Genomic DNA, 13,218 nt, shown 5'->3' with positions numbered 1-13,218 from the left:
AATTCTTTTTACATGTCCACCTGCTTTCTGGACGGCCCTTCCTAGACAGGAACGTTCTTTTCCCCAGCCCTGCATCCTACATACCTAATGAAGTACCTGGCACATGGTAGGTACATCACTATTGCTTAAATTAATGACCTAAACAATCTGCCAATAATCTAAGCTTATTTCCCACGGCTCTAAACATAAACCCTGGGTTCTACTGGCTACTTCCCAAACCTGCATAAGAATTCTAAACTTCTTTTGCCCCAACCTGAAATTCTATCTCACCTCTTGATTTTTATCCATCTTAAATGCTACTTCAAAAACTCTTTCTTGACCTCCTTCTTCTTTGGACTTCAGTGGCATAGGCCTTTATATCCCCTACAACTCCTCCTGTAATCATGGACACATAAAAGGTGTGTAATGAAAAATACTCTGTTTAGGCTAGGTGCAGTGGCTTATGTCTGTAATCCCAACATTTTGGGACGCTGAAGTGAGAGGATTGTTTGAGGCTAGGGGTTTGAGACCAGCATGGGCAACATAGCAAGCCCCTGTCACTATTAAAAAAAAAAAAAAAAAAAAAGTTTTGTTTAAATATGAATACAATTATGTGAAAAAATATTTGCATAAAAGTTGATTGAAGGCAAATTTATGAAATGTAAATAGAGGTTTTGTTTGGGTTGCTGGGCCCTAAGAGGTTTGGATTTTCCTTTCTTCCGCCCCCTCCCCCCGCTCCCCACCCAGATGGAGTTTCACTCTTGTTGCCCAGGCTGGAGTGCAATGGTGCAATCTGGCTCATTGCAACCTCCTCCTCCCAGGTTCAAGCAATTCTCCTGCCTCAGCCTCCCGAGTAGCTGGGATTACAGGCCTGTGCCACCATGCCCGGCTAATTTTGTATTTTTAGTAGAGATGGGGTTTCTCGATGTTGGTTGGGCTGGTCTCGAACTCCTGACCTCAGGTAATCCGCCCGCCTTGGCCTCCCAAAGTGCTGGGATTACAGGCGTGAGCCACTGTACCCGGCCCATTTTATTTAACGAGTAGGTTTTTCATCTTTCATTATAAAAGTATTGGAAAATTTGTATACCCTTTAATACATTACTGTTTCCACCATATTGAAAACTTGTTAAATGGAAAAACTTCAAGGAGGCAGTGTAGTAGAGTAAAGGGCCCAGTTTCTGGAGCAACACCACTTAAGGTTAAAAAAAAAAATCACCGTTTGCCACTTGCTAGCTGTTTCATCTTTGAGCAAAGTCTAAATTTTTTGTTCCTCAGTTTCCTCACATATTTATCTCATAGGGTCATTGTGAAAATAAAAATAATCCATGTGAAGTACTTAGGTGAGTACTTGGTTTATACCAAACACTCCGATTAACATTAGCTATTGGCCACAACAGTTGAAGCTGGAATGGCTGTCAAAAATCTCTGCACTTGCAAACAAAAAGCTGATATTCAAAATTAAATGACAGTCACTGAGGTGACATATCTTAGTAAGTGGAACTTGTCAATTAAACAGCTTGGGATATGTCTGCACTGCATGCTATTCTAACTGCACCTAATTTGGCCCCAAATTTAATTACATGCATGTCTCTATTTCACACATGAGCATGTTCTCAAAAGATATCTAACACAAACCAAGAGTTTCAAAACCCAAAGGGCTCAGTTCTGTTTCTCTAAATGTCTGGGCTTATTTTCTAAAATAGGTTTTTCAGGCCAAATGTTTCCCAGAAACCTAAATGACAGAATGGAGACAGAGAATGAGAAGACTTGCAGTTATGCCTTGGCTGTATTACAAATTCAACCAGCTGCCTTTCAGTCAAATTTCAAGACATTTGTTCCCTGAAACACAGAATGGGAAGAATTGCTTACTTTCTTATTTCAAAGATAGTGTAAGAGGCATATACAACTCACAGATCTGAGGGACGAATTCTATACAAAATAAATCATAAAATATCTCTTTCCTCTTCCTATCTGCTTTCTTTATTCCCACTAACATATAGTTCTTAATCAGATGAACTTTAACTTGATTGCAAATTAAATTAGACTATAAAAAAAAGGAATCAAAACAGTACCCATCATGATGTGATGGTTAATTTGATGTGTCAACTTGACTGGACCACAGGGCGCCCAAATACTTGGTCAAGACATTATTTTGGGTGTTTCTGTGAGGGTGTTTTGGATGAGATTAGCATTTAAATTGGCAGACTGAGTAAAGCAGATTGTTCTTCCCAATGTAGGTGGGCCGCATCCAATCAGTTGAAGGCCTCAGTAGAACAAAATACTACCTTCCCCCAAGTAAAAGAGAATTCTCCTTCCTGACAGGCTTTAAACTGGAACATTGACTTTTCCAGCCCACTAGACAACAGCTCTGCACATTTTTTTTTTTTTTTTTTGAGACAGTGTCTCACTCTGTTACCCAGGCTGGAGTGCAGTGGCATGATTTTGGCTCACTACAACCTCCGCCTCCCACATTCAAGTGATTCTCCTGCCTCAGCCTGCCGAGTAGCTGGGACTACAGGTGCCCACCACCATGTCTGGCTAATTTTTGTATTTTCTAGTAGAGATGGGGTTTCATCATGTTGGCCAGGCTTATCTTGAACTCCCAACCTCAAAGGATCCGCTCACCTCAGCCTCCCAAAGTGTTGGGACTACAGGCGTGAGCCACTGCACCCAGCCAAGCTCTGCAGATTTTGGATTTGCCAGCCTCCATAATTGTGTAAGCCAATTCCTTATAATAAACACACATATATTTATATATCTATATCTCCCTATATGTTTATTTCTATATATCTTTTACTTATAATATTTACCAATCTCTCTTATTGGTTCTGTTTCCCTGGAGAACTCTAATATAGAACAATAAATACCATTATACCAAAACTGCAGCTAAAACTTCAGAGAATTCAGGTCATGCTGGAAAACTAAAGGCAGGCAGGGTTTTTCTAACAACAAAGGTCATATATTCTGACTATATCCTGAAGTCTCTGGTATTTATGGCAGAATAAAAAAATATGTAGAAATATGGTGAAACCCTGTCTCTACAAAAAGTACAAAAATCAGCTGGGCGTGGGGGCATGAGCCTGTAGTCCCAGCTACTCATGAGGCCGAGGTGGGAAGGTTGGAGGATTGATTGAGTCTAGGAGGTTGAGGCTGTAGCAAGCCGAGATCGCACCACTACACTCCAGCCTGCGTGACACAGTGAGACCCTATCTCAAAAAAAAAAAAAAAAAAAAAGACAGAATGCAAGGCTGGGTGTGCGGTGGCTCATGCCTCCTATAATCCCAGCACTGTGGGAGGTAGAGGCAGGCAGATCACCTGAGCTCAGGAGTTCAAGACCAGCCTGGGCAACATGGTGAAACCCTGTCTTTATAAAAATACAAAAATTGGCCAGGTGTGGTGGCATGCGTGTATAGTCCCAGCTACTCGAGGCTGAGGTGGGAGGATGGCTTGCATCCAGGAGGTCAAGGCTGCAGTAAGCTGAGATTGTGCCACTGCAGTCCAGCTTCAGTGATAGAGTGAGACCCTGTCTCAAAACAAACAAACAAAACTCAACTCTATATATATATCATATATATAATTATACGTAGAATTCTTTCCAGAATACCTCATTTTCTAGTGACTTCCTGCCTATTCTAACCTGCAGCTTTGGGGGTTATTTGGCTTTAACAGATGAGTCACTTACACAGCTGAGGAAATCTTCCTATACACAGTGAACCAAGAAGGGTGGAGGGGAGGGCTGGGTGCAGTGGCTCATGCCTGTAATCCCAGCACTTCGGGAGGCTGAGGCAGGTGGATCACGAGGTCAAAGATCGAGACCATCCTGTCCCACATGGTGAAACCACGTCTCTACTGAAAATACAAAAATTAGCTGGGTGTGGTGGCAGGCGCCTGTAGTCCCAGCTACTCGGCAGGCTGAGGCAGGAGAATCGGTTGAACGTGGGAGGCGGAGGTTGCAGTGAGCTGAGATCGCGCCACTCTACTCCAGCCTGGTGACAGAGCGAGACTCCATCTCAAACAAACAAACAAACAAACAAAAAGAAGGGTGAAGGGGAAACGTGCATTGAGTTTTGTTTCCTTGGGCAATCTGGTTACTAGATTTTACAGAATTCCATGGAAATTTTTACATCCTCTAACCATGGCCTTAGCCACTGCCTACAAAAGTATCAGGCAAGACAGGCCTCACGTTAGATGAGATAGTATCCTGAGGACCGAAGAGAGACCACCTACAGAAAAAGTTAAATCTGGAGATAACAGGAAACAGTGAGGGACCCTACCTGGAGAAAGTGAATTAGGGAAACATCTTGGGGTAATTCTGGCGCAATAGTAGTGATAACGCAGCAGGCCATTCTTTACTGCTAAAGGGCCTTCCCTGACCTACAATCTCCTCTGCTCCACTTATTTGGTCACTCAGCTAAGTGACCAAATTTCTTCTGTTCAAAGAAGAAAGTCAGGGCAGACACTACCCCACAGCTGTGTTCTCAGCCCTCCCTTAGGGTTTCTGAGAACACTCTGGGGGAACTGTTTTCTTTTTGACCAAAAGCCACCTGAGTGGTTGGAGAGGCATCTTGTCTCCAATGTAGGACCTCCTCTAGGGAGGGGCTACGATATCTATGTTCCAAACAATTTTGGACGCTACCTCTTTTGAATGCACCAAAGAGGTAGCATCCGAATGATAAGACCTAATTATTTTTAGTAGCATCACATTTCCATTCATGTAAATATTTTATTTTTCCTAATCATAATTGCTTTTCTTTTATGGATAGGGGCACAAAGAGGAATTAGGTATATTTCAGTTCCTTAATTAGTTTCAGGCCTATAATGTTCACCAGTTGGGAGATAATATCCAGAAGGGCTGGCTGGCTGGCCAGCCTCTAGCAATGCTTGAAAAGGCAGGTAAATCCTGAGTCAGCAAATGGGAAAAGAAAGCACATTCAGTGTTTCAAAAAGGTCACATTTCCAAGTAGTATTTGGCATGTTACATCAAGTACTGAATTGGTACTAGGCAGATGGATCTAAGCAATTGGTATTAGTAAGTTAACAGGTAAACAGAATAATATTTACCTTCATTTTAAAAGAAGGTATTTAACCACATTTCTCACTTGTAAGTGGGAGGTAAACATTGGGCACACACATAAAGATGGGAACAACAGACACTGGGGACTCCCAAAAGTGGGGAGAGAGGGAGTAAGCGTTGAAAAAGTGCCGACTGGGTGCTATGTTCACTACTTGGGAGACAGGCTAAGCAGAAACCCAAGCTTTAGCATCACACAATATATCCATGTAACAAACTTGCACACGTACCCCTTGAATTGGAAATTTAGAAAAAGGTATTTAAAAAATCAAGTCTCCATTTCCGCAATCCTCTTGAGCTATCAGTGTAAAACAGCACTTTGACAAACTCACATTAAAGGCCAATAACTACTATGAATACAAGACTTAGTTCTCATTTATTTGTGATTTTGCAGGTGTTCAAACCAATGAAGGAAAATCAATTATCTCTTCATATCAATGAAATTCACTATTTCACTATTATCTTCAGAATCATAGTGATCAAAATCCTACCTGAAAATGGTAATACAAAAGATAACTATTAATACAAGGTTTCAGAAGACTGTGCAAGTTAAAATAATTGGCATTAAAACAACACACAACAAACCACCGAAGGTTTGGCCCCTTTTCTCTCTGATATGTGGCCTCTGATCTCTTTCTTAGGGCAGTGGTTTTCAACGTCTGTGTAGCAGAATCACCTGAAAAGCTAACAGAACATATAGAAACCCAGGATTTGTATTTGTATTTAAATGTAAATACAAAAGGTCTGGGTCTCTGTATCTTTACAAAGTTCTCCAGCAATGGTTTCCAAACCAGGCTTATCACAATCACCAGGGAAGTTCTGAAAACAACACATTCCTAGGCTTCATCCCTAGAAATTCTGATTCAGTAGGTTTGAGGTCGGGACCCAAAAATCTTTTTCTTTTTTTTTTTTTGAGATGGAGTTTCACTCTTGTTGCCCAGGCTGAAGTGCAATGGTGTGATCTCAGCTCACTGCAACCTCTAACTCCCAGGTTCAAGCGATTCTCCTGCCTCAGCCTCCCAAGTAGCTGGGATTACAGGTGACCGCCACCACGCCCAGCTAATTTTTCTTATTTTTAGTAGAGACGGGGTTTCAGTATGTTGGCCAGGTTGATCTTGAACTCCTGACCTCAGGCGATCCACCTGCCTCAGCCTCCCAAAGTGCTGGGATTACAGGTGTGAGCCACCACGCCTGGCTCAGGACCCAAAAATCTTAAAACATTTTAAAAAAATTTTAACAAACTTCCTAGGTATTCCTGACCAGCCAGATTTGGGAACCACTGACTTAGGACACTTATTTAAGGTCTATCAAAGAACTTCAGGCCTCTGAGTTTAGTAAGAATATCGACAACTTTGGGTAGGTTATAAATCACCATCCTAGAGATAATTTAACAAATTAAACGGTCTAGTAGTGATTTGATACTAAAAAGCCCTGCCCAATTTAGTACTTAAATTACCTAATGATTTTCTGTCTATCTACTTTCCTCCCCCAGGCTAGGGCCTGCACATAATATGTTTCCTATGACTAAGTGCCTACGTGTTCACAAAGTTGCCCCAGTGGAGGTTGTTAACTTCTCTCTTTTCTTCTTCCATTCAGATTCCCAAAGCTGTGAGGAGCAGACCTATTTCGAAGCATCACAGCCAGCTGATGTCACTTGCAGTATTATGCATTAAGACATCAACCCAGAAACCTGCAAATGGGAGACACTAGGCAATCCTATCATGAGGATTAAGCTCTTTGTGGAAGAAAATGCTTTCATTGCATGAGACAGGTAGTTTAAAAATGACTATTCTTTTTTCTTTTTTTTTTGAGACGGAGTCCTTCTCTGTCACCCAGGCTGAAGTGCGGTGGCATGATCTCGGTTCACTGCAACCTCTGCCTCCCAGTCTCAAGTGATTCTCCCACCTCAGTCTCCAGAGTAGCTGGGATTACAGACACGTGCCATCACGCCTGGCTAATTTTTGTACTTTTAGTAGAGACGGGGTTTTGCCATGCTGACCAGGTTGGTCTCGAATTCCTGGCCTCATGTGATCCGCCTGCCTTGGCCTCCCCAAGTGCTGGGATTACAGGCATGAGCCACCATGCCCGGCCAAAAAACTTGACTATTCTTGATGCCAAGACAAGAGAAACTTAATTATGACTTTAGAAGTTTCAAAAATACAGTGACTTCTGGGACACTTCTAGTAGCCAAAAATCCACAGATGCCCAGACCCCCTCCTTCTGCATTCCAGAATCAGATGTTTACATTCCAAGACAGAAAGAATCTGAAACAACGGCCTACAAGAAATTTGGGAAATGACATTTGATCTCATTTTCCTCTCAATTGGAAGTCATGATATCAATGAATATCAAATGGAAAAATAAGCTCAGAAGTAGGTGAGAATTATGATCTCTAAAACGCAGGTGCTGATTTCTAATCCTTCTCACAAAATTCCGGATCACAAATTGAGGGCTGATGAGAAGATCTTACACCGAAGGCACTAACTGGCACTAACGTGAGCCAGCAACATGTCAAAGGCTAATCCAGGAGATGCAGAAATGCACATGGGTTCCAGGTGTCTTTTCTAAGTGACAATGGGCCTCCTTACTGGACAGTAGTCAGGAGACAATTCAAATTTACTTAATAAAATTGTCAGGTGGGCAACCAAAGGGAAGAGACTTAAAAGGCCTCCCAGAACTGGGATGGAAAATAAGCCAAACACTACTAGCAGCAGGACCAGCTGGAGGACTTGGTTTGTAGATTGATGTAGTCCCCTTGGGTGGACAAAGACATGATATCTTCTGTGGAATTTCTCATCATCTTTTCAATGAGGACTCTAAAAGACAAAAAATAAGCCTGAGAAGCTTATTTTGGAGGAAAAGCAGAAATGGCAGATGTAGTCTGACTTATCATCAGGGAGTATTTGGTAAAGCCAGAAGGTTTAAATGCCCCTTTGTCCCCAGTTATCTCAGGAAAGACAGTATCCCTGACCTTTAGGGGCTAGCATTCCAATGGCTCAGTCTGTCATTGTTGGCTCAGAAATAAGAAAAGAGGGTCCACAGGGCCACAGTGGAAGATGGATACATCTGCATGCCTATCAGCATGAGCTACTTACCTCATAGCCTCATTAATATTTTTGTTCTCCTTGACTGATGTTTCTGTCCAACCTGTGAAACCGTTCTCTTTACTGAACCGGTCAATCTGGTCCCGGCTCACTGCCCAAGGGGACAGATCACACTAGCAAAGAGAAAAAATAAAAGGCAGTATCATAAACTTCCTGCAACTAAGAAAGAATATGGCTCAGATACTGTGGATTTTAAACATATTTCCACCAATGGATAAGAACACCAGCATCGGAAATCTATAATCAATATTCTTCCCAAAGAAAGTCTCACCCTTGGCTGGGCGCAGTGGCTCACGCCTGTAATCCCAGCACTTTGGGAGGCTGAGGCGGGCAGATCATGAGGTCAGGAGAGCGAGACCATCCTGGCTAACACAATGAAACCCAGTCTCTACTAAAAATACAAAAAAATTAGCTGGGTGTGGTGGTGGGCACCTGTAGTCCCAGCTACTCGGGAGGCTGAGGCAAGAGAATGGCGTGAACCTGGGAGGCAGAGCTGGCAGTGAGCCGAGATCGCGCCACTGCACTCCAGCCTGGGCAACAGAGCGAGACTCCGTCTCAAAAAAAAAAAAAAGTAAGTAAGTCTCACTCACCCTCAACATCCTTTGAAAGGAGGTAGAGATGATTTTGCCAACTTAAGAAGGGGAAATGGATGCCCAGAATCAGAGAGCATTTTACTTCCTTTCTAACCACAGATAGAGGCTAGGGACCATTTTCTGAGATTGGCCACATACCTTGTTGGCCAAGAGCAGGCAGGGCACCGGCTCTCCATTGGGTAGTGTGAGCTTGCTGTCTAGGTCCTGTTTCCACCTCTGGCTGTTGCTGAAGGTAGTGGCATTGGTAACGTCAAACATAATAACACAGGCAGAGGCATCCCGATAATACAATCGTGTCATAGAGGTGAAGCGCTCCTGCCCTGGGGAGAAAGGGGAGAGTTCTCAAGGTGACCCAAGAGCCAGCCTCTCCCCATTCCTTGTAGAAGAGGGCAGTAAGCATATGTGTCAGATGGGGCCACTCACTTTCCCCCTCTGACTCTTGGTTTTCTATCCCATAAAGGGATAATGAAGCCCAATTATTTCCAAGGCAGATTCCGCACCCAGATTGCTCCAGTCCAAATCCCTGCTCTGCTGCATACTATTTGACTTCGGGCAAATCAAGCTCTCAGTGCTTCAGATTTCTCATTTGTAAAGTGAAGACAAAAGCAGTCACTTTTTTTTTTTTGAAACAGTTTCCTGCACTCCTGTTGCCCAGGCTGGAGTGCAGTGGTGCCATCTAGGCTCACTGCAACCTTCACCTCCCAGGTTCAAGCAATTCTCCAAAAGCAGTAGCTTTTATGATAGGGTTGATGTGAGGATTAATGAGTCAGTGAATTTAAAATACTTAGAAGAATGCTTGGCACATAGTAAGGATTCACTATTTTTACTGTATCTATTTTCTGGGGATCTTGTTTTTCACCAAGGTCAGCCTTAAACCTAGAAAAAGCACCCTCCCCTGCTGTGGGAGTGTCCACCTATAGTCTGGACAATCCACCACCTTGCCAGCCCCTCCATCCACACAGAGACTGCTCCAGATCTATTCAGGGCAAAACATCTACAAAAGCTCTGCACCTATTCAGCTCATGTGTCCTCAGAGCAGCTCAATCATTCCAGCTTCAGAAAAACAATTTCTGGCTTTGCTGCCCCATTTTTTCCTCAGAGCTTTCTAGTTAAATCAAAATTTCTTCCCTTGTTCCTATCTAGCCCTCCCACTTTACCTGCAATATCCCACAGCTGAAGCCGCACTATCTCGTAGTCAGACCACTGGAGAACCTTCAGAGCAAAATCCACTGAAAATATATGTACATTATACTTTAATAAAATTTCACTGTAAAAAATTAATAGGGATAAACTCAAATCAAATAGGCAGTGAAACCCTATGGACACACAATTCCAATCCCATATGTTTATCTTTAAGCCCTCAATTCACTGAGATGAGTCCACATGCGTGTATTTAGTGTGAGATGGATGATTCATACTCACTCTCCAAAGGGGTTTCCAGCTTTTACTCTACTGTCAAGCTCATTTATTTGCTACTGTTTGTCTCCAAGACTGGGGGTGGGAGTAACTATGAAAACAATTCTCATTCTCAGGTTAAATAGTTTCTGGGAGATTTAGGGGGTTTTCTCAGGGAAGGGGTGATGGGGGAGAAGGGGGAAATGAGACAAGTGTGGTTGCTTTCGTATCTTCCACATTCAATTTCACTGTTGGTTTCTAATCAAATTGTATTATGAAAAGAACACACCCTGGGGAACTCTACATCCACCATAAGGTCGCAGGTATTATCTTGGGCAAGAATGGAATAAATGGAAAAGGTCCCAGAGGAGCCCCAAGAAGAAGACACTGCGTGGATGTTGCTGAAGAGTCCTGCTGGAATCTACCACCAAGTCTGCAGGTGCTGAGACTCCTTAAGGCTGAGTAAGTATTCCATGGGGAAAGCCTTTTGGCTAAGGAGAGAAACAGAGTAATTTCTGAGGTTTGGAAATATTATCTTTCACATCTGTGACAGGAATCAAAGCTAAGGGAAATTTAGACTAAACACTGAAAAAAAAATTAGCCAGTTATATTCTTTGCTAAAGGAAAACTACAGCAATTGTTAAAAATTAACTATTAATAGCAGGCCACTTTTAACCCAAATCCGTGAAATAGGGACCCTTATATTATTTAGGAGTGGGAGGGCACAGCAGAGCGGTCAGAATAGAGTGTCTGAAACTCTGAACCTTTAATTTTGCCAGACTTAAATTTTTTCTTCCTTTGTTTTTGAGACAGGGTCTCACTCTGTTGCCCAGGCTACAGTGCAGTGAGTGGTGCGAACGGGGCTCACTGAAGCCTCGACCTCCCCAGTTCAAGCAATCCTCTCGTCTCAGTTTTCCGAGTAGCTGGGACCACGGCTACTTTCTTCTTTAATTTTTGTAGAGGTGGGGGGTCTTGCCATGTTTCCCATGGCTGGTCTCGAACTCCTGGGCTTAAGCAATCCTCCCGCCTCAGCCTCCTAAAGTGCTGGGATTGCAAGTATGAACCACCGTACTGGGCCCTACTGGGGGTTCTTAAGGAGAATGTTTTAATTGCAATGTAAATGTTTGTTAATTTCTTTTTAAACTTCCATATGAACAGGAGCACACATTTTCAATTTTTCCATTGGTACGAGTTTTCCCCCCCTTGAAACAAGTTCTTTTAACAGAGAGAAATAAAATTTTAAGTTACTCTCCCACATCACCAGCTCTTCCTAGCTAAATACCTTCTAATTAACAATAAGGCATTTCTGCCTCTGAAAAAATAGTTGAGTCCAAAGGCCACACCCAGGAAAGAAAGGAATGAACTCGGTGTCCCCTTCCTCCCTACCTTCTCCAGTTTGAGGAAAAAAGTGGTGGGAAGATAGGTCAGAGAAGTGGTATATTTCACATTCTTGGAAGAATTCCTTGGTTACCTTTATTTAAGCAATCAACGGACAAAAACACAGCTCATCAGCCCTCATGGGCATCTGACTGCGTAGCCAAGGGGCTCGTTCGGGGATTTTGTGTCTTCCATCCCACCCACAGCCCCACAACAAAGCTAGAGTCCTTCAGATCAGTTCCGCTTCCTGCGTTCTCCCCCTGAAGCCAGGTTAAACACCTTGCGGTTCCTCCCTCAACAGAGGGGCAGGACGACAGCCCCAGCCGGCACCTAACCAGGAGGCCCCACAGAGGATCTCAGCTGCTTCTGCTGATTGGAGAGATTTGCCGGACAGCTGAAAGGCTGGAGACTTAAGTTCACAGCACGCCTGCAATAAACAGCAATTGCTCATCCTCATCCTCCCTTCCCTATTTCTCATCTTCACGCCTTTGCTCTTACCTTTCTCCTGGCAGTGGGCTCAGTTTGGGAAAATCTAACGGGAAACTCAAGAGAGGCGTGTAAACCAAACACCCGGCAATTACACCATCTAGGTTCCCAGACAGTACTTCCTGACCCGAAGAAGGACCCAACAACCGACAGCAAATCCCCACCCCACTTGGGTCCCCAGCTCGAGTCCGCGGTCGGGGCCTCCTCCTCCCCCTCCCCCCGCCCCGAGACGTCTCACCTCCCACCGTGGACTTGTAGTGTTTGCTGAAGCTGTCCTGGGAATATCGCTGCACCAGCGACGTCTTGCCCACTGCGGCGTCCCCCACCACCAGCACTTTGAACAGGTGGTCACGGCTGCCCATGGCTAGCGGGGTGTGCGTTTTAGGGAGGCGGGAAGTGGGGTCGGGGGTCGCCCGTTTTAACCCCTTTGGATCCGGACCCTCTTCAAACTGAAGTAAGGCATTCCCACCCACCGCCTGTCTGGGCTGCTCTGACGAGAAAGCAAAAAAGGAAACTTTGCACTCAACCTATACGCGCTTCCTCCCCGGGCGGCCGCAACCTGGGTGGGGCGCAGGGCGCGAGCTCCGAGCCCCCGGCTGTTCGCACCTTCCCCACCCCCTCCTGGCCTGACTGCCGAGAAACGGGACCAGGCGCCGCGGAACCTCACCCACCGGGACTTCCCCCGAGCGGCTCCAAGACAGTGACTGAATCCCAGTCAGCTCATTACACCACTGGGGCCAGATGATGAGGACCCTCCCCTTGCAGCACAAACCAAATTGTGAGGAAGGAGCAGCCGGCACCTCGATTCCCTAGACGCCCTCCCGCGCGCCTCTCTCTCCCCTTCCTCCGCAAGCGTCACGTGCAGGGTTGCCTGTGGCACTACATTTCCCAGCTTTCCTCGCGGTAAAGAGAACCAGCCGAGTGCGGAGGCTCACCGCGAAGCCTCCTGGGAAATGTAGTGTATTCGTTATTTTGTTTTAAGCAAACCTACACCAAGTTTCAAGGCTTCAAACTCCTTCGACAGTTTGGAATCTTATTTTGAAACAATTCTAGGTCAGTAAAGATCCCTTAAGGGGAGATTTGTGCAACGTGATCTCACTGGCCTGAATCCATCCCCAGATAGTTTTCTCCTGTCTTTAAAGGTTTAACTGAGTTAAGATTGAAACTTATTTCATTAGTAAAAGCCCAAGCCTCATCCATCATGCTCCAGGTG

General features: G+C 44.4%; 1 protein-coding gene across 17 annotated transcripts; it reads right to left on the bottom strand.

The window, feature by feature from the left end:
- Window positions 1-5,407: 5,407 nt before the first annotated feature.
- RAB29 (RAB29, member RAS oncogene family) lies at window positions 5,408-12,895 on the bottom strand. Of its 17 annotated transcripts, none has more exons than XM_063597436.1 (6): window positions 12,806-12,892; window positions 12,244-12,369; window positions 9,905-9,976; window positions 8,886-9,067; window positions 8,146-8,267; window positions 5,408-7,866 (listed from the first exon to the last, which is right to left on the bottom strand). In XM_063597436.1, exons 2-6 carry the CDS (start codon window positions 12,365-12,367, stop codon window positions 7,755-7,757), a joined length of 612 nt encoding a protein of 203 aa, XP_063453506.1. In that variant the 5' UTR covers window positions 12,368-12,369; window positions 12,806-12,892; the 3' UTR covers window positions 5,408-7,754. The 17 variants fall into 17 exon arrangements, with proteins under 17 accessions (XP_063453506.1, XP_008974791.1, XP_003822986.1 ...); XM_008976543.5 differs by having other exon boundaries at window positions 12,244-12,490; window positions 12,806-12,888; XM_003822938.6 differs by having other exon boundaries at window positions 12,244-12,490; window positions 12,677-12,886.
- Window positions 12,896-13,218: the final 323 nt, after the last annotated feature.

This window comes from Pan paniscus, chromosome 1 (assembly GCF_029289425.2).
Source record: "Pan paniscus chromosome 1, NHGRI_mPanPan1-v2.0_pri, whole genome shotgun sequence".
Lineage (NCBI taxonomy): Eukaryota > Metazoa > Chordata > Mammalia > Primates > Hominidae > Pan > Pan paniscus.
The sequence above is the reverse complement of the archived record's forward strand: the minus strand, read 5'-3'. Positions and strand labels throughout refer to the sequence as shown.

Excerpts from the sequence above, each read along its gene's own strand:
- RAB29 (XM_063597436.1), bottom strand. The coding sequence starts at position 12,367 with ATGGGCAGCCGTGACCACCTGTTCAAAGTGCTGGTGGTGGGGGACGCC. Across the intron at positions 9,068-9,904 it reads TCAGCTGTGGGATATTGCAG|GGCAGGAGCGCTTCACCTCT; the intron begins GTAAAGTGGGAG and ends CTTTCTCCCCAG. Across the intron at positions 8,268-8,885 it reads GCCTGCTCTTGGCCAACAAG|TGTGATCTGTCCCCTTGGGC; the intron begins GTATGTGGCCAA and ends TCTCTTTGCTAG.